Source organism: Otolemur garnettii, unplaced genomic scaffold, assembly GCF_000181295.1.
Source record: "Otolemur garnettii isolate 467f Iridium unplaced genomic scaffold, OtoGar3 scaffold00028, whole genome shotgun sequence".
Lineage (NCBI taxonomy): Eukaryota > Metazoa > Chordata > Mammalia > Primates > Galagidae > Otolemur > Otolemur garnettii.
The window spans coordinates 4671900-4697420 of record NW_003852423.1 but is presented as its reverse complement, the minus strand read 5'-3'; the positions used below and the strand labels follow the sequence as shown (position 1 = coordinate 4697420).

Sequence of the window (25521 nt, the reverse complement as noted above, 5' to 3'; positions counted from 1 at the left end):
CCACTGGCAAGGCAGTGCTTCCTCAGGTGGACCTGGGGACTGAGGCCTGGTTACAGCTTCTGGCTCTGTTGGGCCTTATTTATCCACAGAGAATGGGTTATTGTCTGTTTTGAATAAGATCACACAGATTACAAGCTGACACTATTGATCTCTGCTGGCCTGAACAGACCCCTTGGTTTTCACTGGGGCCTGTCAGACCTTGGTGTCACTGGCCTCCTGTCTGGCTTGCAATCTTTATCTAATATCTCATTAACCCTGAGAAAAATACAAAGAGAGTGACTTAGCATCAGAAGTTGAAAAGTGCAGTACTGTGTGAACTAATCAAGCAGAGCTGAGGGGGCTGGGAGGAGAGCAGGTAAAGTACTCCGGTTTACCCTTTATTATCCTGCCGCAGTTGGGAGATGAATGTCAGAAGGTTAAAGTATAATGTGACAGAATATTGCTCCTCTTGCTTTCTTACTTGCCGGCAGGTAACATGGTGCTTCAAACCAGTTGGTTATATATTCAAACAGAGCCCTCCTCCCTCGGCCTAATAAATGAGTCTTTTTTCCTCTCCCAGAGCTCTACATCCAGGCAAAACATTACTGAGGATTAAAAAACAAACAAGAATTAGAGGAACATGTGGGCTAACTGAATTGTAATTAGGGAGAGCTTGAACTTTTAATAATATATTTCAGATAGTTCTGACAAATGCATATTATATTTGGTTTTCAAGTGACCAAAAACATTAAATGATTTTAAGCAATATTTAGCTTCATCGAAACCAACAGTTGCCTCTCAAGATAGTACCGCTGCAGAAAGTAATCATGGGAGTCTCCATTCAGACAGAACGTGCCAGAGAAGGAAGGCCCTGAGTGAACTTTTCAGTACTGGCTGAGACCCATCCCCCTGTCCCCATTCCCATTCCCCACTCCACCCCGGGGAGCCGACACACAGTCAGCTCAGGGCCTCAGGAGAATCTGGCAATTAATGAGTGCCTTTTCGGTACCCACTATCTCTTTGATGGCTGTGAAATACCACTTTCACACTCTATTAAATTAGATTCATCAGGGTGGGCAATGACTTTCTAATGTGGATAGACCCATTGCTAATCATCATTAAGAAACATCAGCTTATCTCTTGAATTATCCTACAGATTTGGAAACGTGCCATCATTTTCTATCCATTAGTTTTTTTGTCTGCAAAGAACCTTTCTGCCTTCATCTTATTATTTTCCAAACAATAATGCTTTAATGAAGAAAAAAGAAAGGAGCTTAATGTATTCCTGGCTCTAGTCACATAATTTTTAATAAATTATGTTTTAATGCTACTTCAGAATGAAATGACAGATCTGGTTTTTGCTTTTTATCAACAAAAAGTTTTAAGATGTTGGCGTGGATTTTTCTAAAAGGAGTGATACTATCACTCTTATAGCTTTCTAGGTATTATGAACCCAGGGTAGATATATGTGTGTACTAACAATAATAAATCCAGTTGTTGAGAGGCTAATATTCTATCAGTTTTCATCTTTTATAGTTGAGTGACTAACCTGAAAATCAGGGGAAAAACATGTTGCTTAGCAAATAGAAAAGTTGCTATCAAAAAGCTATGGCATTTTATTCTGTAAAGTATAAGTGACTCTCATAAATTCAGATTTAAAGTACACAGTAGGGACACAGAGGGCTTTAAGAAATTGTAGCTAAACAAAGAAGGAGGAGACAGAACTTCAAACCCAGCCATAGGACCATCAATTGTACATGTTACAGCCCAACATTACAGTATTATTGATCTTTAGTTATTTATCTTTTTTTTTTTTTTTTTGAGACAGAATCTCATTTGGTCACCCTTGGTAGAGTGCCATGCATCTTGGCTCACAGCAACCTCAGACTGGGTTTAAGTGATCCTCTTGCCTCAGATCCCAAGTAGCTGGGACTACAGGTGCTTGCCACAACACCCAGCTATTTTTTAAAGACAGGGTCTGGCTCTGGCTCAGGCTGGTCTTGAACCTGTGAGCTCAGGCAATCCACCCGCCTCAGCCTCCCAGAGTGCGGGGATTACAGGCGTGAGCCACCCTACCCGGCCCAGTATGATTGATCTTTAGAATACTGGGCCTGAAGGAATAGATGGGACTAGTATTTGTGTACTCTGTGTTAAACTGAAATGTTCAAAGCAAAACTTTATACTTGAACTGATTAAGTTACCTAGAAAAAGATTTGTAGGATATTGCATTGCTCAGTCATGCTGGACAACTAAGCAGCAACTTTAGGAGAAGATGATTGTGTCATAGTGAAATAGAATTTGGTATTATTTCATATACTTGCATATGCATCTTATGGTTAGGAGAAGGGTAGTTTTCTGCAAAGAAAGCTATTGTGTTACAAGAGGGCTCTAATTGTAGTAGAAAAATGGTCCAAGTGTAGGAACAATTTGCAATAAGGGAAATAAAATAGAAGAGGAACACATGAAAAATATTCAGACTCACTAGTAGGCGAGAATTGCAAGTGAAACCAAGGATCTTTTTTTTTTTTTTGGTTTTAGTAAAATAACAAACTTACCAAAAGTAACAATCAGTGTTGGTCACTGTACGGTTTTATACCTATTTTTAGGAAAATTCATTGACTCATGTTCTAAAAAATAAGAATTAGAAAGCAGTTTGGCAGTTTGTATCAAAAATTTGAAATATTCATTTCCTTTGAGCCTATAATTACAGTACTAGGATCTATCTTAAGAAAATCATCTATAAGGAGACAAAGATTTATGCACAAGGATGTTGACTTCAGTGATACATATTATGGCTGTCATCATAATAGATACCATTTATCAAACCCATGTTATGTGCCAGGCCCTGTGCTAGTACTTAGCATATATCATGCCATCTAATTTATATAACCAAAAAATTAGAAACCATTAAATGTTCAACAATAGGGGAAAGATTAAATGATGGTATAATGGACTGTTATATAACCAATTAAACATGACACATATAAATTATTATGGTGAGTGTGTAAGTGCTTACATGTGTAATAAAACCAGAATATAAAGCTATGGAAAATTTTAAGTATATATGTATATGTGTATCCATAGTAATTATGAAGGTATATGTATAAATAATTACGAATAAATGCAATCATTTATTTGTTTACCCATAGACTTACAGGCATGATCAAACAAAAACACACCCGAATGTGACCATTGCTAACGTTATGTGGTTATTTTAGAGAGATGAGTACCTTTTCCCCTTAAACTATTCTGTGTTCTAAAGAATGATTAAATATTATCAAAAAGAACTGCAAAGTCTCGGGGTCTGTAGCTCAGCAGCTCAGGCGCCAGCCACATACACCCAGAGCTGGCAGGTTCAAATCCAGCCCAGGCCTGTCAAACAACAATGACAACTACAACCAAAAAATAGCTGGGCACTATGGCAGGTGCCTATAGTCTCAGGTACTTGGGAGGCTGAAGCAAGAGAATCACTTAAGCCCAAGACTTTGAGGTTGCTGTGAGCTGTGATGCCACGGCACTCTACCCAGGGCAACACAGTGAGACTCTGTCTCAAAAAATAAAAAAAGAACTGCAAGGAATCTCCACTTCTGGGTGCTGAAGAGCAATGGTCATAATACCACTCGTGTCATTGTGTATAGTGTGCCGAACTGAACTAACCCACCTTAAGTTCCGTTTACTGTGAAATACTTCTCTGTGACAAGTTTTACTCTTTAGATGTATGTCTAGGCCTTTGCTATTCTTGTGCTATTAGTCAGTCTTTTTTTTTTTCTTTTTAATAAAGAAAAACATGAACTTCAGCCAAATGATTTGGCCATCTCCAAATCCTTTGAGGCATCTGGTCGGATATATGTCTACCGAAAAGACCTGGCTGACACTTTGGTAAGGACCTTTACCCTTGATTTGAAACATTATCCATACGCACCAATGTCAGGTTTAATGCATATTTTTGTATGCTTTATAATGAATATTAGAAAAGACATATTAACCTATTTTCTTCCCTAGCCAATGATATACTTTCTGAATAACACTAATTTTCTGGCCCAACTTGAAGAATTCTCAATGTCTCCTGAATCAAACCATTTCTCAAAATGAGGGATTTGGGACAATTGACAAAATCCCTCTTTTGTGGAATTTTAATTTCATTCCTTCTTTTTTTGATGGGTATGTAGAGGGTAGACTGAGAAATGCACCCTGGCTAGATTCAGGGGAAGAGACCTTTGTGTCAGTACACTTGGTGCACTTTTCCCCTTCCCTTAAAGACTTTCTTATGTAAAAAGATGTCATAATGATGGGATGGGACGTCAGGGGCTGCTAAAGAATGAGTCTGGGCTTGACGCCTGTGGCTCAAGTGGCTAAGGCGCCAGCCACATACACCTAAGGTGGCGGGTTCAAATCCAGCCCGGCCCACCAAACAAAAATGATGGCTACAACAACAACAAAAAAAATAGCTGGGTGTTGTGGCGGGCGCCTGTGGTCCCAGCTACTTGGGAGGCTGAGGCAGGAGACTCACTTGAGCCCAGGAGTTGGAGGTTGCTGTGAGCTGTGATGCCATGGCACTCTACCCAGGGGGACAGCTTGAGGCTCTGTCTCAAAAAAAAAAAAAAGAATAAGAGTCTGAAGAAATGTAGAATCCACACTTCAAGTTATTTTCAGTCCACCATTTAAGCACATTTCCATGTAAGTGGATGATTTCTTTGTTGTTCCTGAAAACCACGTCGTGTGGTTGGTTTTTAAGTAACAAGAAGAGACGTTGGATGCTATTTAGAAACACAGGCTCTAACAGATGGTAATTGGGTCTAGACTGATCACGCCTTGAAATGTTTCCCCTCCAACTTTGGACACCACCTAAAATGTCCTCACTGGAGTCCTAATGTTTCATCTCAAAGTTGTCAGTTAAAATAGAGCCTCATAAGGGAAGAGTAATGTGAAACCCTCAGCACCCGCTCCTACCCTCACAGAGATGAGTTCATCCTCTTGGAGAGCAGGAGTTAGAGCCATGAAGGAAAGGGATGGAGAAATACGTGGTTCTCAGTGGTGGTGGTGGTGGGGGGGGGGTCAACCCTGAATAACCAGAGGCCAGTGACAGGTCAAGCAGCCCATTTATAGAAGACATAGAGGGACAAAAAGCCAAGTAAAAATATCCTTACACCTCCAAAGATTTGTGTCACTTCTAAGCTCTGGTTCCTCCTTTGCAAGTCTGCAGTAGAATCCATCTGGGCCCAGCCTAGCCAGGCTAATGCTTGAGCAACCTTTTCTTACACCTCAGAATTTGTAAGCTCCTTCATTCAGACAGTGCTTTCTGAGCTTCGCACTGTGTCCCACGTGGGGGACACAGAGACTGTTTGTACCTTGATCTGCTCCAAAGACAATCAAGTCTGCGAGAAAGCTCTGTGAAGATCTGTAGTCATTAGTCTTTTTTTTAATTAGGATAATTTCTCATAAATAGAAAACTTCTAAAATGCAAATAACTTATTTTTCAGTTTAGATAGAGATTAATATTTGGCATCCAGAATATTCCCTCTATCCAACTATGTCATTTATTTTAGTGAAGTCCCTTTTTATTTATGTATTTATTTATTTAATTTATTTATTTTTTGCAGTTTTGGCTAGGGGCCAGTGCCCTGCTCCTTGAGCCATAGGCACTGCCCAAGTCCCCTTTTATTTTTTAAGTCATTACTATTCAAGTCCAATTCTTATTTAGATTTTTTTTTTTTTGAGACAGAGAGCATCAAGCTGTTGCTCTGGGTAGAGTGCTGTGGTATCACAGCTCACAGCAACCTCCAACTCCTGGGCTTAAGCAAGTCTCTTGCCTCAGCTTCTCAAGTGGCTGGGACTGCAAGCGCCCACCATGATGCCCGGGTATTTCTTGGTCGTAGTTGTCACTGTTGTTTGGCAGGCTCAGGCTGGATTTGAACCCTCCAGCTCTAGTGTATGTGGCTGGTGCCTTAGCCACTTGAGCTACAAGTGCCAAGCCGAGAATTTATATTTTAATTAGAAAACATCAAATATTTTAGAAAGATGCCAAATAATATTTTGAATAACTTTAACAGTGACAAAAGATTAAAGTCATGGTGGCACTTCATAATTTTATGCCTGATTTTAATGTAGTACCGTTCCCAGCCTCATAGTGGGCAGGGCTTTTCTATAGAGAGAAAGCAGTTGATACTTAAAATGGAGTGCAAATGAAATAACTTTTATTTTTTATTTCTTGCTACATGTTTTCACTTTCCACAGGCATTTTAATAACATTTGTAAATGTGTGTCTGGGATGAGACTTGTTAAACATATTTCCTGTAAAAGCCATGTCTGTCTTTATTGAAGGGCACCATGACATTTCTTTTGTTTGTTTTTATACTAACCCTGCTGGCACATTAATTCTTACCAGAAGCCAAAGTGATTTCAGGGCTTTCGCTTTCATTATGCTGTCTGCTGGGGCAGTGTTTTATAATCAGATTTGTGCGCGCGTGGGGGGGGTGGGGATGGGGCCTGGGGTGGGGGAGGGGCAGGCTAACCCAGTGAAGTGTCATTGATCACATTCTTCTGTTTCCAAGACCGTTTCCTAAATTGGCTATAACTCACTGAAGGTGAACAGACCAGGGAAAATATTAAGTGCACTCAGAAAAGATTACTTTTCTAATCAGGGCTTCTAGTGCCTTTTTATGGCCAGCCAATTCAGCGCAAAACATTTGGGAATTACTGAGGATCCTTTTGCTTCTGTCTGTCGGTTTAGAACCCATTTGCAGAAAATGAGGAATCGCAGCAAAGGTCGATGAGAATTTTGGGAATGAACACTTGGGATCTTGCTCTGGAATTAATGAACTTTGATTGGACTCTATTCAATTCTATTCATGAGGTAAGTAAGGAGTGAAAAAATAAAAGGTGAATGCTGTTTTAAATGTGAGTTCTTTTGGAAGAATACACATATCTATGTGGATGGTGATATAGTTATGCTAGGATAATAGAGTCCAAAAGAGATTTGGGAACTTTAAATATATTAAAAGACTGACACAGTCCTAGACAAAGCAGAATATGTGAGCACACTTTAATTCTTTAATTCTCCTAGCTCAATCATATGTTTGTGTACTGGAGTATAAGTATGCTGTACTTGGTATGTATTTATGTATATATGATGCACTAATGGGGTTGAAGAACCATTTTATCTTTGATATTGATATTCTTATTTTTTCTATGAAATTTAAAGTAGTCATATAGGAACCATATTTATATTTATGTATGTATACACACATATTCATCTTTTTACTTAAGAATATTCTATGAATTTGGACTGTCCTGTAAGTCTTCAAGTACTTTCTTTAAAGTTTTAGATATATGGACATGCTGTTTTCCAAGTTTTTATGTCCATCAACTTCTCACTTGAGGACAGATTATAACATTTTTAAAACAATAGGAACCAAACGCTACCCACAATTAATGAGTAAATTTGGCCAGTGGGAAGGCTCACAGGAATAAGGAGCTGAAAAATGTCAGAGCCCTATGCAAACCATTTGTGGCATTTGCTTTGCCCTGTAGTGAAATTTTTCATTGCGAAATGGCCTTTCCTTCCGAAAAAGGAACCTCATGCCCAATATAGGGACTCATAAGCTTTATTTTCATTTTGGGATGTCTTTTAAGTGTCTTCATATTTTCTCATTAAAGAAGTTTCAGCATTATGATCTGAATTTGAACAAGTAGTGAGTTCATTCAGGCTCAGTGACTTGTGTCTTTGGAAATATTAATGGAGTGAGATGTCTCCCTGTGTCTGCAGTGGGAGAATGTGGATTGTTTCTGTAAAACACACACATGCTCACACTCATTTTAAAATACATCTCTTTTGCTTTGCACGTGATCTGTCTGTATAAATAGTTACTGTTATTATTTGGCTTTATAAATTATTGGACTTTTCCCTAATCTCATTTCTACCTTTGATAGTATCTTAGTATCTGTGCTTCTCAAAGAGTAGGTACCAGACCAGCATCCTTAGCACCACTTGGGAACTTGTTAGAAATGCACATTTCCAGCCCCTCCATATACCTACAGGATCAGAAGTTCCAGGGATGGGGCCCAGCACCCACGCATTAACTGGGCTCCACCTTATTAAGGCGGCAGCCTATTAATACTGCTCCACTAGGACCTCCAGGTGGTCCTGATTCACACTCAAGTATGAGGGCCATTAGCAGAGAGAACAGACCTATGAGACGCTGATGTGTACCTTTAAAATACTACTAATGCTAATGTTCATTTTCACAAGAATTTTTCAATATAAGTTTGGGGAATTCCATTTGGCCCATGATTTAGACTTTAGAACGTCTTAAATTTTCATATAAGGATGTCTTCCTTACATTCCTGGAAAATTAATTTTATACAAGGATTCTAGGTAAATATTATTGAATGAAGTCCCTCCAAAACTATATATAAATTATTTCAGATTGAATACATTATTATTATTTGCCATATTTTCTGTTAGTTTATTAATGATATGGGAGTGGGCTACCTGAAGTATATCTTAAAAATGGACTGAATTTACTATGAATAAACTCCGGCATGCATATGTTTTCTTTCAGCAAGAGCTGATCTACTTCACATTCAGCAGACAGGGAAGTGGGGAGCACACTGCAAACCTCAGCCTTCTGCTCCAGAGATGCAACGAGGTCCAGCTCTGGGTGGCCACAGAGATTCTGCTCTGCAGCCAGCTGGGCAAGCGGGTGCAGCTGGTGAAAAAATTCATCAAAATTGCAGCTCAGTAAGTTTGTAGCAATAGAAAGCACTATTCCTCTCATGTCCTTGAGAGACGACATTGTTTTTTGGGGAGGGTGGGAGGGAGTGTATGTAAAAGGGTAATATTGAGTTAAGTGACCAAATGTTTTAAAGATCTCTTCTTGAATATTTATGTCCTTGCATTTGAAGTGTTTATATCTTAAAGTAAATGTCAGAATATCAGGTGGAAGCACTGTACTCTGCTTCACTGTGTGCAGGTCCTCCATCCTGCAGCTGAGCAACAGTGTGGCCGGGTGAGATCCCGTAGGCTGGGAGAATAAGGAGATGACGTGAGAGTCACTGCAGGTCGCGTTCATTCCATGATTCTGCTCATTGTTCCTCCCTCACAGAAGGAACTTTGGCTTGCTCACTTGTCGGAAGGCCTTGTACTGACTGGTCCCACCTCACCTCTGAGCGTGCCCTGCTGAGTATGGGTTTCCAGCTACTCTAAATGTCTCTTTCTTTTCACATGCTCATCATCCCGCAATTCTGGACACATGGTGGCTCTGCCCAGAATGGCCACTTCCACCCAGTGAATAGCTGCATTCTTGAAGACCTCAGGCAAATAGTGTTCTTTCCTTTCAGAAGTGATACCTGACTTTCAATGTAGGGTCAATGACTTTCCCCCTGCACATATGTGCTTTTTACTGTTGGTTTTTTTTTTAATATTAAAATTTATTTTTTAGAATTCATTGAGGGTACAAAAAATTGGGTTATACTGATTGCGTTTGTTAAATAAAGTCCCTCTAATAATTGTGTCTCGCCCCCAAGAGGTGTGTCATACACTGTGACCCCCTCCATTCCCCTCCCTCCTCCCCTCTCCCCACTTGCTCATTTCTCTACTCCCCGTTTTTTTAGTTTTTTAAAACTTCTTTATTCTATTTATTAGACATATCCCTTTATATAGGATTTCTTCACTGGGCTGTGTTAGTTCCCAGAGATCAGGGACCATTTCTAATCACTCATTGTTCCTTGGTGCCTGGTACAGAATTTGGTAAGTAGCAGTGACTCAGTACATGTTGATTGAATGAAACTTTAATAACTTGCCAGGATCAGCTCTTAAAATACCACATTAGGATCCTGAGACTGTGCTTTGGACAAGCACCTAGTAGAAGCAGGCAGCATGGATCAAAATCTTCCTCAGTTTCTTTTGTCTCCCTGCCTTCCCATTTTATTTCTCCTTTGTCTATCTTTTTTTTTTTTTTTGAGACAGACTCTCACTATGTCACCCTTGGTAGAGGGCCGTGGCATCACAGCTCACAGCAACCTCAAACTCTCGAGCTTAAGTGATTCTCTTGCCTCAGCCTCCCAAGAAGCTGGGACTACAGGTGCCCACCACAACGCCCAGCTATTTTTGTTGTAGTTGTCGTTGTTTGGCAGGCCCAGGCTGGGTTCAAACCCACCAGCCCCAGTGTATGTGGCTGGTGCCCTAGCCGTTGAGCTACAGGCGCCAAGCCTCTCCTTTGTCTTCTAAAGTAGTTTTTATATCAAATGGTTTTCAAGTACATGTCAGTGCAGTATATTCAGGAAATATCTGTTGATCACTCATTGTATGTGCACATCTGTATGAGGTAGTGTGGGGAAATCAGACTGAGTCTTACCCAATCCTGCTTTCATAAGGCTTGCAGTCTTCTGGGGTCCACTTCTATAACTCAACTGGCTCCTACACAAACGGAATGGGGAGTGACCTAGTAGGAGATCTAATTCTAATTCAGGGAGCATTAGTGGAAAAGATCACACACCCAAGGATGTGGGAGCAGGATCAGGAAGATATTTATAAAGGAAGCAGCATTTGAGGGCCTATTTGAATTCTGCATAAGAATTCAGAAGCCTGTGTTCCCCATGGAGGGTAAATTCACTGGAGACAGAGCAGCAGATGCTGTGGTCCTCGTCCAATTTGGCAAGTGTGAAGGAGTATTCCTAAGGAAACTGGGGGAGAGTGATCTGTGAAGAAAGACCAGAGCAAACTGTAAAGGATCTGGAATTTCAGATTGAAGAGCTCGAACTGAATTGACAAGGAAGAAGAGGTCCTTTGAAAGCTGTTGGGCGGGAGACCGATATGATCAGAGTTGTCCTTCAGGAAAGTGGGTCTGAAAGCCACATATAGGCTGAGCTGCAGGAAGGAGACCCCAGAAGTAGGGTGATTTGTCTTCTTGGGCAGGAGATCACGGAAGTGCCTGACCTGGTGTTTAATGGGACTAGGAATGAGAAGATAGATAACAGATGTGCCTAAATCTGGAGCTATTTTAATGGTGAATGTGCTGTTTTTTTTTTTTTTTAATTTGGCCAGTATATTCCAAAATAGCCTTTGAAATTTCTGAAGGTGAGGTTCTTTGGGGTAAAAAGCTTTCTTATAAATGTCAGTTACGTGGAGAAATGGGAAATTAATGTTCCAGGCAGTAAAATGACACCACCCAGCTCAGTCCCCCGTATAAGATTATATCTATCCTCAGGGAAATGAAATATATTCACATCTTCTCCATATGGCCCCATGCCCTTGAATTATTTATGGCACTGGTCTCTATCCCTAGCCCATGGAAGAGAATGCCAACAGAAACATAAAGTTAAATTCCTTATAATCGCACTAGTGGGAATAACCAAGGGAAAATAGTAATTTCCACAATTGTGAAGTGCGTTCCCTGCCTAAGGCATCCTATTTGCATATTCATGTTTCCAGTCCTTCTCACCACCCCCATCCCCCACCTCTGTGGATTGAGTGGATTTTATTTCCTCACACAGAGACAAAGGCCTGTTGGCTGAACTGGAATGTTCAGTGTCAGGCAGTCTGCTCTTATCACGGAATGAGTGACCCTTGGTAGCAGAGGTTTCCGACTGGAATGGTATCTAATATTTGCACTGTGTCAATTTGTCTTCTACAGAAATCGTGTCTCTTTTAATTCCCTTTTTAAAAAAGATTCAAATGTTAGTTGATATGTGTGGTTTTATTTCTTGACGTATGACTGAAAAGCTGTATGTGTTAGGAAATTTGTTTATGGGGAGCTAAAAGATGAAAAGATGGGAATTATATCTAAGATTCCAATAGGCAAATAATGCCAAATAAGAAGAGAAATAATAAACTTTTAAAATAATGAACAGCAAAACCATTTTCCCAGAAGTTCTTGTTTTCAAGTCGGGCAAATGCTATTTGACAGGCCTGCTGTGTCCTGAGCAGGTGCATGACAGGCAGAATGTAAAGTTGAGTAGACAAGTGATCCAGCCCTAAGGCACCGAGTGTCAGCAGCAGTGAATGGTATAACTAGCAGGTCTCCAGCTCTGGTAGGGTGGACCAGGTGAGGGGACCCAGGAGGGATGGAGCCCTTCTTTCTGAACACAAGAGCCTCAGCAGAGGAGCCTGGTTTTTTGGGTTTTTTTTGGTTTTTTTTTTTGAGACAGAGCCTCAAGCGATCCCCCTGGGTAGAGTGCCATGACATCACAGGTCACAGCAACCTCCAACTCCTGGGCTCAAGCGAGTCTCCTGCCTCAGCCTCCCAAGTAGCTGGGACTACAGGCTCCCGCCACAACGCCTGGCCATTTTTTGGTTGCAGCCATCATTGTTGTTTGGCGGGCCTGGGCTGGGGATTCGAACCTGCCACCTTAGGTGTATGTGGCTGGCACCTTAGCCGCTTGAGCCACAGGCGCCGAGCCGAGCCTGGCCTGGTTTTTTTAAATGCCAAGTTAAGAGGCTCGGCACCTGTGGCTCAGTGGTTAGGGTGCCAGCCACATACACTGAGGCTGGCAGGTTTGAACTCAGCCCGGGCCTGCTAAGCAGCAATGACAACTGCAACAAAAAAAAATAGCCAGGCATTGTGGCGGGTGCCTATAGTCCCAGCTACGTGGGAGGCTGAGGCAAGAGAATTGCTTAAGCCCAAGAGTGAGGTTACTGTGAGCTGTAACGCCAAGGCACTCTACTGAGGGTGACATAATGAAACTCTGTTTCAAAAAAATAAATAAGTAAATGTCAAGTCAAGAGATGGCACTAACTCAGATCTGTTTTAGCTGGTGTGAACTTTCAAAGGATACAGTGAGACAGAGGGGAGAATTGGGGCTGTGAAAGGCAAGGAGGGAAGTGAGGTCACAGTACTGAAGCCTTACACAGCAGCAGTTCTCAGAAACAGGTGAGTTTCCAAATCACAGGCCAGGAGGTATCTAGTTTTGGTTGGTTCATGAAATATAACAAGCAGGGTTCACCCAGGAGAAAGTTCGCAAGAAACCAGGTGAGGGCTCACTAGGATTGAGGTCCAGGGCCCCACACTACAGAGAAACTGTAAGCAGAGCTGAAAACTGGACAGGAGGGCTTTGAGAGAGACAGGCATGCCTGGTGGAGGCTGAACACCTACAGGACAGGTGTTCACCATGATTTCTTCCACTCTAGGTGTGGTGGCAGCAAGGTCCTTTTAGCTTCCATCATACTGTCAACAGAACTTCCAAAATGCTCCCAGGTCTGAGTGCCCCAGCCCTGCGTGGAGCCCAGATATAGCACAATTTGGGCAGTACCTGGTCAGTGAGGCTGGCTCCAGGCCAGGCCAGTTCAACCAGGACCTGCCAGAGTACAGCCTCTCTGGACTTTCCTGCTTACTTTAAAGCCCAATCCATTTTCCTGGTTCTGAACTCAGTGTTCTTACATACTACCCGTGCAACTGGAAACCAGTACAGCTTTGGGGACAGCAGTGTGTAACACATTTCTAGAACCTTTAAAGTCTTCATAGCTGTTGACCATTCATGTAATGGCTAGAAGTCTGACTTAATGAAAAGAAAATCATAAATACAGTAAAAAGGTGTATACACAAGGGCCAGGTATGGTGGCTCACACCTATAATCCTAGCACTCTAGGAAGCCAAGGTAGGAGTTCCAGACCAGCCTGAGCAAGAGCAAGACCCCATGTTTACAAAAAATAGAAAAACTAGCCAGGCATGGTAGTGAGCACTTGTAGTCTCAGCTGCTCAGGGAGACAAGAAAGAGGATTGTTTGAGCCCGAGAGTTTGGGGTTGCTGTGAGCTATGATGCCACAGCGCTCTACCCAGGGTGACAGAGTGAGACTGTCTCAAAAAAAGGAAAAAAAGAGTTGTAACAGGGAGGAATTGTAAATAACTTAAATTTCAAAATAAAAGAATAAATAAGTTGTAGTATATGTTCTTGATGAAATAATATAGCCATTAATGAAGAATCCACAGTGCATCATGGAGCATGGTCTTGAATTGGAAAAGTAAGCTAGAGAGTTACACACAGCCGGTACCCAAATTCCACTTGAGAGGTTGGTGGACATGGCGTGGCATCTGGGGACACTAAACTAACATACATCAGATCTTGCTATGCACCCTGCTATGCCATGGACTTTTCATACATGCCTTTCCGACTGACCTGGAAGTGCAGGTCCCCTCTGCCATCCCAAGGCCTCCCAGCTGCTTCTGAAAAATTGTGGACTGTTGATCCTTTAACTCTCTGGGCATGCTTGATGTTATGCAGAATGGATAATCTTGTGAAATGAATGGAGCTCAACATGATCTCATCTGGCATTTTATTGCCTTGTTTCTTTAAGTGAGAAATGTAAAACAGTATCCCTATTAACATATACCATATATTTTAAATATTTATACGTAATGTGGGAGCTACTTTGTTGGCAGCAAAGAAAAGGTGCCTAAATGTAACGGAAGGGGGAGCTTAGACCTGTGCAGGGAAAGGGACTTGTCTGTCAAAACAATGAAGAAAGCATTTTGATGAAGGAGTTGGGACCAGAGAGCTGTTACAAGGAGGGAATGGCATATAGGAAGAAATGTGAATTTAAAGGAGGGTTCGGTTGGAATTGTCAATGCACACGAAGTAGGTTAAAGAGAAAAAGAAAAAAAAAAGACTTGCTAAATGTCAGGGTATTGTCCAGGGCACAGATTCTTTCCTAAAGGTAAGAATGAGCTGAAGCATTTGCAGTCGTTTCTGGTTTTCTGCGGGGTGCCAAGGGTACCTAGGCCGTAGAGCAGAGTTCCTGAAGTCCGTGGCCCAGGAGCATTTTTCAGCTTTGTCTTTTGTGATCATCCAGCAAAAGGATATTTCCTCAAAGTGTCCCCTGCTTTCTCCACAGCTGCAAAGCCCAGAGAAACCTCAATTCTTTCTTTGCTATTGTGATGGGTCTCAACACTGCTTCTGTCAGCCGACTCTCACAGACCTGGGAGGTGAGCCCGGGGTCCCGTTGGGGGTGGGGGGGGTGGGGGGGTGAGGGCATTCAGGCAAATAAAAGGACAATAAATGTGCTTAAATGGTCTAAATGAGATAAGTACTACTAGACTAAAAATGTTAAAAAGTAGTGTGTCAAATGCGCTTTGAGATGGTTCTCTATCATATGTAGTATATATATACACAAAAGAGATGAAAATTGAGAAATGCTCCCCAGATAAAATCAGTCTTCCCTCTGTGCTCTCTGATACCAGTTCCACTTCCGTGCTGGTCTTTCACAGCCTCATCTGCATGACGACATGTGCTCAGAAGCCTGTGTGCTGTGATGTTAATGAATTTACGTGTCGGGGCTTCTCCCTTGTGAGGTCCCTGGCAGTGTGTGCATAAGGATGATATATATATATATATATATGTGTGTGTGTGTTCTTATAAAATGTTCTAAGGTAATTTTGTATTTTTTTTTCCTTAAAGAGGATTCACAAAGTTTCGGGCCTCCTGAATCTTGATTTAGCATCTTTGTGTGATGGAGGCTATTGGGGTTAAAAGAGGCAGAGTTAGCACCAGTTCTAACACTGGACTGTGTGGGAAAACCTGGAATGGGGAGCCCCTAAACCTAGCCAGACACAGACACAAGACCCTGCCTGGCCCAGACCCTCACCTTCTGTCCTTGGGCTCCCTGCCCTCTGCACCCTCTCTCTTCCTCATCACTGCTCCGTGAGCATCGAGGCTCCTCCCTCGCTGTGTCTGCCTCACTGTGGTCATCTTACCTCTTATTTCCTATCACTGACTGCACTGTTCTCTTTATGGTTCCCATCTCAAACTCCTTCAAGAGAAAAGCCAAGAGGTCAGCTATTTTTTTCTCAGAAATAGGTCTCTGGGCAAGTGAAAAGATTTACTTCCTTTCAGTGAGGGCCCATACCCTGACAGGAGGCACTATGGTGACAAGAGCCAGAGTCAGGGCCCCTTAAGGGATTCAGAAGAAAGGAAATGAAAGGCCTGCCTGCTCTGGTTAGGTAAACAAAATGTTCCTATACATCCTGAGATTAAAGCAGATGGGGGACAAATATCACAATCGATCAGAGCAGGAGGAAAACAAAGGGCTAGTGAATTTGAATTCAACCTTGAAAGAAGCTCTGCTTTGCAAAACTTAGTACAGAGGAATTCAAATAGCTTGCATTTAATCTGCATATGGACTGCCTACTACGTGCAGGGTGCTGCCTCAGTGCCCTGGCGAATAGGAAAAGGAAACATTAGAACTGAATATGCCTGCAATGAAGGAAATCCTGGGCCAGGGAAGAGCAAATGGAGGGACTCATTCTGGGTCAGGGTAGCTGAGAAAACTCTCATGGGAGTCCCTGCACGACAGGGCCTTGGAGGTTGAGCTGGGAGTTACTGGAGTGAGGTACAGTCCCAGGCAGAGGCGATCAGAGGATCTCTGTGGACTGAGTGAGTGGAATGTGATTACACAGCCCCAGGTAATATAGGAAAAGAAGTAGATTTGAGGGACTAGATCAGAGGTCAGCAAATTTCTTTGGCAAAGAGCCAGAGAGTAAATATTTGGGGGCATATGGTCTCTGTTGAAACTTCTTAACTTTGCACTGGAAAGAGGAGCCCTAGTTAATATGGAAAAGAACGGGCATGGCAGTAATCCAATAAAGATTTATTTATAAAATCAGATGATGGTCCAGACTTGGCCTATGGCTGCCCTCTGGAGTAGATCCAATTAATTTGACTTTGGACATGTTGAATTTGAGATGCTACTGAGATATGCATATGGGATGTCCAACAGATTAGGATATGCACAGCAGAGGAAAGACTGGAATCACTTGCTGATGGCTCCACTTCATGTCTTCTCCTGTACTCTGTCTTCCTTTCATGGATGTGTGTGTGTGTGTGTGTGTGTGTGTGTGTGTGTGTGTACATTCGTGTGTGGCAATAGTTTTCAAACAGGTTCACCTACCTGTTTGCTGTGACACATCAAGTTCAGGCACAAAATTATCAGATTAAAAAATCTATTTCTAAATAATTTAAAAGTCCAATTGTTGTGAGGTTTGCCTCATTGCTTTGATTCATTTTAGAAGAAGAAAATCTCATAAACACCTTGTTGAACATTGTTAGCATTAATAGCTGGAATTTGTTAAGAATCAGCCAGCCTTGGACTGTATAGACACTTTTCAGGTGTGTGTCTGTATCCTCAGATTGAGAAACAGATCAGCTAGAAAGGGACGGAGTCAGGATTCAGATCAGGCTGGCTTCAAGCACCTGCTGCTGCTTGTAAAGGCAGCTGAAACATTCAGACCCTTCTTCTTTCGGCCTGAGTTTTTACTTGGGAGGATGGCATGTGTTTCCATCCTCCGTCATTTTTGCATGCCACCTGTTGATGGCGTTTGGCTTTGCAATTGAAGCGCAGGCTTCATCCCTTACAGTCTTCATGGCCCTTCGCTATTTAGCCCTCTGCTGTGAAATACAATTATTGATGTCAGCCAACATTATTATTGCCCACTCAGCAAGACTATCAAGAAGATGAGAGCATTTATCAAAGCACATGGAATTGAAATCTAAGTGTTTATTAAATAATCACCCATGTGTGAAATATCTAACCAGTCAGGTTCCTGAATCGTGTGGCTGTTATTTTAAATTGTTTCTTGCAGTATTCCTAAAGAATGTCACAGGAAGGGGATGATGAAAATGGCACCCTGAGAGCAATCAGGGTAGAACCAAATGACAGAGGTGTTTTTGTTCAGAAATGTGACACAGTTAAGCACAACTTCATGGAAACCTCTCCAGATAACTCACTTCTGTGACCTTTTGCTTTTTTTTTAGAAAATCCCTGGGAAGTTTAAGAAACTTTTCTCTGAACTTGAAAGTTTAACAGTAAGTTGAGCCAAAGGGGACTTGTTCTTTCACATTCATTGCCAGTGTCTAATTTCCTCATAGATATGCGAGTGGTTGGTATCTGCACTCCACCGTGTCAGGTAGCTTAGACTAGTTTATTCGAATGTGAAAATGTAGCTGTGCTTCTCATGGAGAGAATCTAGTTCACAGTTAATGCTGCTGTTTCTCCATGAAAAACGGTGCTGAGAATAATCCGTTCAGGGAGATTTTTCACAAGGCAGAGTTTTAAGAATAGTCTATTTCAAAGCCTATAAAAGTAATCATTATAAATTTAGTGTGCAATTAGTGCCTTATGCCTTATTCTTTTATTCTTTTTACAATTTAGGTACAAAATGTATAGTTTCTTTTTAGAAAACACTGAACGGCATTCTCTTGTTTTCTCTGTATCATCGGTGCATTATGAGGGCGGTTGTTCTTGGCAGTGTACCTAACAAAAGATCTTGGGTTAATTCCTGGTAGAAATTATGCAGAGGAAACTGTACTTAACGAACCTATTAGAGGAAAATAATGGGGCAATCAAAAGGTATCTCTCATTTGCACTCACTTCCCATTATTTTAAACCAGTAACTTGAGTTTCATTCATTGCCTAGATTTCCTGCCCTAATTTAGCGAGTATTCTCCTAGGAAACCTTTATCTACTTCATTCTTAGGAAGAACCTCTCTGTATCTTTTATAAATCATGTTCAAATTGTGTAGCAAAAGGGGATTTAGAATTCTTTCTATAGCATATTGATTTTTCTTTCTCTTTGTAATCTCCTCCATTCTACAGGATCCTTCCCTAAATCACAAAGCCTACAGAGATGCATTCAAAAAGATGAAGCCACCAAAAATCCCCTTTATGCCCTTATTGCTTAAAGGTAACAATTTTTTATCTTTTGTGCTATGTAATTCCATATTCCAGAAATTTATCACCCTACCTATAGAGGGCAAAAAAAAAAAAGAAAGAAAGAAAAAAGGATTTTCCATTTATTTCTTTATAGTAATTTTGGCATTTAAGCCTAGTTGTGTTTGCTATGATTGTTTTTCAAATGCTGAATTATGTTTGTGGTATCGAGAGTATTTCATTGTGCTTGAGCAGACCTCAAAGCATTTTCACTCAGTTCACAAGCCTGGCACTGGAAACTTGTGTTTCTTTTTCACTCTGCTTCTAAGCCCCGTATTATTTTGTTTGAGTCTACAGTCCACTGACTTCAACCAAGAATAAGGCTGGCAAAAAGAACCCAAATGGTGATCAATCATGCTGTATGTTTGCAACCTAAACTTTAGAAATACAGCCTACAGTTTGCTGTTGTGTGAGAATTACCTTTGGTCAATATAAACATATAGTGTATGAAAGTTATTGGAAAGTTACTGATGGAGAGTGTACTTTCTTCTTTCAAGGAGTGGAATCTAGATAGGAAAGAATTTGACAGCTCCAAGTTAGTCTGTTGACCTCTCTTCTGTGGTGCACCAAATAATTCATCATGAAATTACTGATGAGATCCAGTGATCTCTTTCAAAATAAGGGGATAAATACAAGGAAACTCTATTTGATCTGACTTATACTCCTGGCAGTCAGCACATATCCTTCCCTCCGTGTTTTGTAGAGAAAAGGGGGTTGGCATCATCCTCTGCCACATTTTAATTCCTCTAGGAGATTTGTAGGAATCCTCCTTCATTCAGCCTTTGCTCTTCAGAGTCCTGTAACTTCTGCCAGATTAGGCCCCAATGACTGCTCCCGTAAATGTGAGTCTGGAAATAAGTCTCACAAGAACAGGATTACTGGCTCGGTGCCTGTAGCTCAAGCAGCTAAGGCTCCAGCCGCATACTCTGGAGCTGGCAGGTTCGAATCCAGCCGGGGCCTGCCAAACACAATAACAACTACAACCAAAAAATAGCCAGATACTATGGCAGGTGCCTGTGGTCCCAGCTACTTGGGGGGCTGAGGCAAGAGAATCACTTAAGCCCAGGAGTTGGAGGTTGCTGTGAGCTGTGATGTCACAGTACTCTACCCAGGGCAATAGCTTGAGGCTCTGTCTCAAAAAAAAAAAAAAAGAGAAAGAAAGAAAAAGAACTGGATTGCTGATTGCATGGCCATCCTCAACCCCCACCTTCCCGGCTGCCTCCCTCACTGGCCATAAAGCCAGCATTCCCTCCTCAGCGTCTCTCAGAACAGCCAGAGCTGGGCAGATGAGTGCGAGTTGCTATGCTTCCCTGCAGCTGCGCATTTAGTCTTCACCAGACATAAAGCAAGAATCTCTGTGAAAGAAGAATAGGACATGAGGACACCTGAGAGATGCATGACTACTTCAGTCAAGTTGAAGGATACTGTTAAATGGAAATGGTTGAAATACAGAGAGAGTGTGTTGCCCAAATAACAATTTAAAAGTTTATTTGGTTCTTCATATGAATTTGCTTTTAAGATGAGTTTATTCAGACTTATGCTTTTTATTTGCAAAATAACAACGCCTTCACCTGGAGGGCCTGGAGGTGGGAAGTAACACTTATAATCATTTAGACACAAATAGAGACAGTAGAAAATGAGGGCAGATGTAAGAAAGAATTAATTTTGAATACGAGGTAATGAGAAATTAGTTGATGGTGTTTCTTTAACTTAATTAGATATGAATAGAGCTTTCTGCTGTATATCAGTGGTTTTCCCAAAAAAATATTTACTGTAGTCAAGTGTCTCCTGTGTATGTTTTAGCTTGGATGCAATTTTCTGCTCTACTGAGTTTATCAAGACTTCTTTGTTGGCAGCAAAACAGGTTTCCCTTTTTATACTGACAATACATTCGCTCATTCCAAAAATAAGAAGTAAATTAATTTTTTTTCTTTTTCATTAAAGCCTTCTGTAATGAAATAAACACTAAATTTTCCTTTATCTTAATTTTTGTCATAAAAAATAGTATTAGTACTCCATAGTATTTAAAGTTAACTATTTTTAAGTGTCATGGATTATTTTTTATTTTGTATTGGTTTTATTTTTTTGAGATGGGATCTTGTTATGTTGCCCAGTCAGGACTTGACCTCCTGGGCTCAAGTGATCCTCCCACATCATACTCTTGACCGGGACTACAGGTGTGCACCACTGTGCCTGGCTTTTAAAGTCACTGTTTTTATCTAAATTAATTTCCAAAGAAAATAGAGTGAATATTTAAAATAATTATATTATATATATTACATATGTATTGTATTCATGTATGTATGAGGCATTCTGGCAAAAATACACAATACTAATTTTTAGAATTTTAAACTGTAATTATTTTTAAAGTTGCAATTAACTGTTTTAGAGCAACCACCTTAATTTTTAATGAAAATTCTTTTTCCTCCCTCTCATACCTTCTAGAATGAGTTGCTTTTAATTAGAGAAATTGGAACAAATTGAACCTTTCAAGTTTGTTTTTTTTTTTTGATATAGTCAATTCTCAGCATGCAGGTGATCATGTAGGTGGATTACCCAAGGATCTTTCCAGCCATCAGTTTTCCTCTTTCCCAGTTGAATTTCTTGGCTTTGGATATACTGTCCCACTACTGGCCAGAAAGGGAGGAATGGGAACCCCAAGTAAGTGCTGGGGAAAAGATCCCGCTGAGCTAAGAGTCAAATGCAGCTGTGCTGTGGGTATTGTGTGCTGTTTTTGGCAATGGTGGTCCTTTGTACCACTGTCTCCAAATCGAGGTGTTCAAAGATAAACTCAGGCCCTTGGTGGGCTGTGCATGAACCTTAGAGTAGACGTTGTAGCAGATCTGTGTGGGTATTTTAAAGGAAAGAATGTCAAGTGCTGGTGTGTTTCTTCCTCCTCTTCCATTTGCCATCTCTTCAGAGTGTTATTTCATCTGCAATTCTGTTTGATGAGAGGTTTGGAGTGTGTTCAGATGGCCCCAGTTGAAAGAGGCTTGGCCATTGATCGTTTCCTATACCATTAAACTGCTTCATATCCCATGACTTCAATTTTGCCATCCTAGTTTTTAAGCTCAGCCACCTATTTGTTTCTGTCACTCAATCCTTCCTCATCACACACCTGCCATTCACCTGCCTTAAAACCTTCAGCCATGTGAACCCTACCCCTTCTCCTGGACTGCAGCCCCTTCCAGCTGCTCTCCCTCCCACCCAGCCGCCTTCACAGCCACCTGCTCACACCTCCCAGGCACCTTCCCTGCCCTAAACTTGTGCCAGCATCAGCCAGACAAGTCTGCACCCAGCAGAGCAGCCACCCATGCCTGCTGACATCAGCAGGTCCCTGTTAAGAGTAAGAGAGACCACAAGGAAGAGTAGAGATTTAGTAGTGAGGGAAACACTTTAGGCATTGCAGAGGCAACTTATGTCCCCTAAATTGAGCAGGCTAACTGGACTGGCAGTAGGCAAAGTCCAAGTCCTTTCACTCTGAGGGGCCCAGAGGTGAGACTCCTCTCTGGGTTTGAACCCTGGCTCCCACAATGGTAGCCACGAATGTGGGTCAGACATAGCCATCCTTTGGGCCCTAGTTTCTTCACGTGCTTATCTCCGAGATTTTTAGCTTACAGACTTTTATGAGGATTAGTGAGTTCGTGCAGCTAAAGCACTTAGAGCTGTGTCTGGCACTGGTAATAAATACAAGGTGCCAGTATCACTACCCTCATCGTCATCCTGAGGTTCCTGGGGAGGTGCAGGGGTTGGGAGATCAACCTCAGAACGCTGGGGAAATGGGCAAAGCGCCTCTGAGGGGTGTGTGCAATCTGGAATTCTCCAAGAGTTAGTAAAGGCCAGGCTTTTAGGTGGTGTTTAATGTAGACAGAATACACACAGTGTTTTATTTGCCGTATAAAAAACAGGTAAAAACTGTGTTGACTTCTCTTTTCTAAATATTGTGTCACGGAATGAAAGTTGCAATTACTTCCTGAAAGCAAAACTGCAAAAGATAATAAAATAACCGGAGAGTTTGTCAGAAGACTGTGTAATTAATTGTGAATCGTTTTCCTACTAGGACATCAGTTTAAAGAGGAAAAAAGAAAAGGGGGAAAAAGCTCATGAAAACATGGCAGTCCACACTAGGAGCTGTGTGGGGGGAGGCCTGAGGAAGTGTGCACTGTCGCTATGCAGTGGGGCCACCTCCCGGCTGCTGTCAAAACCCACAGGCAGGTTTCAGGAGCACCTACTGCATAATTAGGGAACAGCAGAAAAAAGTCTTGATTAGATGCGAATGCTTTCTCTTTCTATTCATAGAAGTTTTTAAGCTGTTCTTTTCCCTCTTTTTAATTAGTTTATTTTAACAAGATTTTTGAAAATTATTTGTGTGGCCCTCCGTGTCTGTAATAAACATGATTTTTTGCACTTGCTTTATTTTTCATTCTTACTTGTTTGAGACAGAGTCTCACTGGTACCCAGGTTAGAGTGCACAGGCATCATAGCTCACAGCAACCTCAAACTCTTGGGCTCAAGAAAGCTTCTTGCCTCAGCCTATCAAGTAGTTGGGACTATAGGCACCGACCACAATGTCTAGCTAGCTTTTCTATTTTTAGAAGAGACAGGTCTCGCTCTTATTCCGACTGATCTCGAACTTGTGAACTCGGGCAGTCTACCCTCCTCTGCCTCCCAGAGTGCTACGATTTCAGGAGTGAGCCACTATGCCTGACCTCTGTGCACATACTTTTGTGCATTTCTTTTTTTTCTTTCTTTTGTTGCAGTTTTTGGCCAGGGCCGGATTTGAATGCGCCATCTTCAGTATATGGGGCTGGCGCCCTACTCCTTGAGCCACAGGCGCCACCCCAAACTGTAGTGCATTTCTTTTTGTGATCCTTTTTTACGATGATTCCCTAATGCTTAGTCATCAACCCTCTGAGTTTAGCTAGTGCTCAGCTGCTGCCTTTAATGTAACTAATTCCCAAATCTATATCTCTTAAAGAGACACTCCTTTGTTGATTGCAGCCAAAAGGAGATTTTTTTAGTGAATATCCTAGTTCACTTTAAATGCGGAGTCTCAAACCAAGTCTGACTTTCTAGGTGTGTTCTCCTCTTCTTTTCTCTCTCCTGAGCCCTAGCCTCCTTCTCCTGCTCTCTCTGATAATATACTGTATTTGCAGCAGCAAAAAAACTCCTCCAAAGATGTCTCATAGTCTTAAGACAAAAGCTTTTGGAGTTTTCTCCTGATGTCTAAAGCTGATTGAGTTAAGAACTTCTCTCTTAAAACGTACCCTCATCCTGTTCTGCATATTCGATTTTTGTCAGTGATGCTTTCTTTCTACCAATTGAATGGCGCCAGAAGTCTTGCCATTTTCAGAACTACCTCTTTGCTCACTTCTGATGACAATCAGGTACCAGCGTTCAGAACCAAAATCTTAAATTTAAATCTCTAGATCGAAATCTTCACTGTTTCAAGTAAAGCATGTCCCATATACTTTGCGAGGCATTTTTTAAAAAGCAAACACACTCTTCCTAAAATCCTGTTGTTTCTGGGTCCTTGTCTATGTAGTGTTCTGGCCTAAAAACATAAAGGAACCATTAAGTTATAGGATAATGTTAGCTTATACATAGTAAGCAGGTGGAAGTTAAATGCTTCATTCTTAGTGCAAAATATGTACATTCAGTAGCATTACACTGTTTTTACACACACACAAATTGTGCACTTTCGATGTGACACACTATACAAATTCAATTTCAAGTTGCCCTGCCAAGTGGGTGGAATGATCTGTAATGTTTAAGAAAAATAAATAAGTGGCATTGTGTGTTGACCTCTTCAACTCTGACAGTCATGGTCCATTCCTAATAGTACCTATGTCTTTTTGTTTCTAATTTTCAGATGTAACATTTATTCATGAAGGAAATAAAACTTTCTTGGATAATCTTGTCAATTTTGAAAAGCTGGTACGTAAATTTCACCATTTCTCCATTTTCCACAGTACAGGGAATGTATGTTTTTCTTTCCTGCTCTAGGACACAAATGGGTTAGTACTTTTCTCCATTGAATGCAGGGTGATCCCAGTTTATTTACTGCATGTTGTATATTGTCAATAATATGTGTTTCAATTAACAGTGAATATGCTAGCAAGGTTTTTGAGAACCAAATATGAAAATCTGTTTTTTATTTCTAAAAATGGAGCTTCATTAGATTAACATTAGAGGTTGGGTGTGTATTATTAAACCAGAAACAAAACTATAAGGTGTCTGTCAGGAGGAATGGACACTCAGGAGACTAAGTTTACTGCTTTCAAGACATCCTACAATGTCCCGGCCTGCACCACTTTCAAAGCTCAGAGGGACAAAGTTCTCCTCCTGTGAAGGTGCGTCTGTCTGTCTGTCAGTACTCCGGGCTTGGATGTGATACTGGAATTTGCAGGGTCTGGGGGTGTAGGGAAGGCCACTCCCTTTCTAGCCTGTGGACAAAGGGTGCCACCTCTGAACCGAGGACAGAGCAGCCCAGTCAAAGTGCCCTCCTTGCTCCAAGCAAGAGGTCCTCAGCTCATCTCTCTGCAAACGTTTTTAAAGTGCCTTTTCCTGAATCGCCTCCAGGACATACCCAAGTGTTTTGTCCTGCAATGGGCTCCCCAAACACTTTCTGACCTGCCTCTGGACAAAGGAAGAATGACCTATAAGAATGGAGCAACTGAGAAGTGTAAGTGCTCCAGAGGGACTTGCTTGTCTGCAAGAGGAACGGATTTGTCTGACAGATGAACTTTAGTGTCATAGATTAAACTGTCCATCCTGGTTAAAGATGAGGGCAATAACCCTGCTACACGGGTCCTGACCTTTGAGTGGCCTTTTAAGTAATGGAA

General features: G+C 41.4%; 1 protein-coding gene across 2 annotated transcripts in view; it reads left to right on the top strand.

Moving 5' to 3' along the window:
* RAPGEF5 (Rap guanine nucleotide exchange factor 5) overlaps positions 1–25521 on the top strand; it is a 237168-nt gene that overhangs the window by 199886 nt on the left and 11761 nt on the right. The window contains exons 18-24 of one of the 2 annotated variants that reach the window (XM_023512415.1): positions 3761–3858; positions 6710–6832; positions 8541–8719; positions 14807–14897; positions 17722–17772; positions 18563–18650; positions 24549–24613. In XM_023512415.1, coding sequence (XP_023368183.1) covers positions 3761–3858; positions 6710–6832; positions 8541–8719; positions 14807–14897; positions 17722–17772; positions 18563–18650; positions 24549–24613 — 695 coding nt within the window. Of the gene's footprint in view, positions 1–3760; positions 3859–6709; positions 6833–8540; positions 8720–14806; positions 14898–17721; positions 17956–18562; positions 18651–24548; positions 24614–25521 lie in introns of those variants that run through there. The other variant, XM_023512414.1, reaches the window with a different exon arrangement.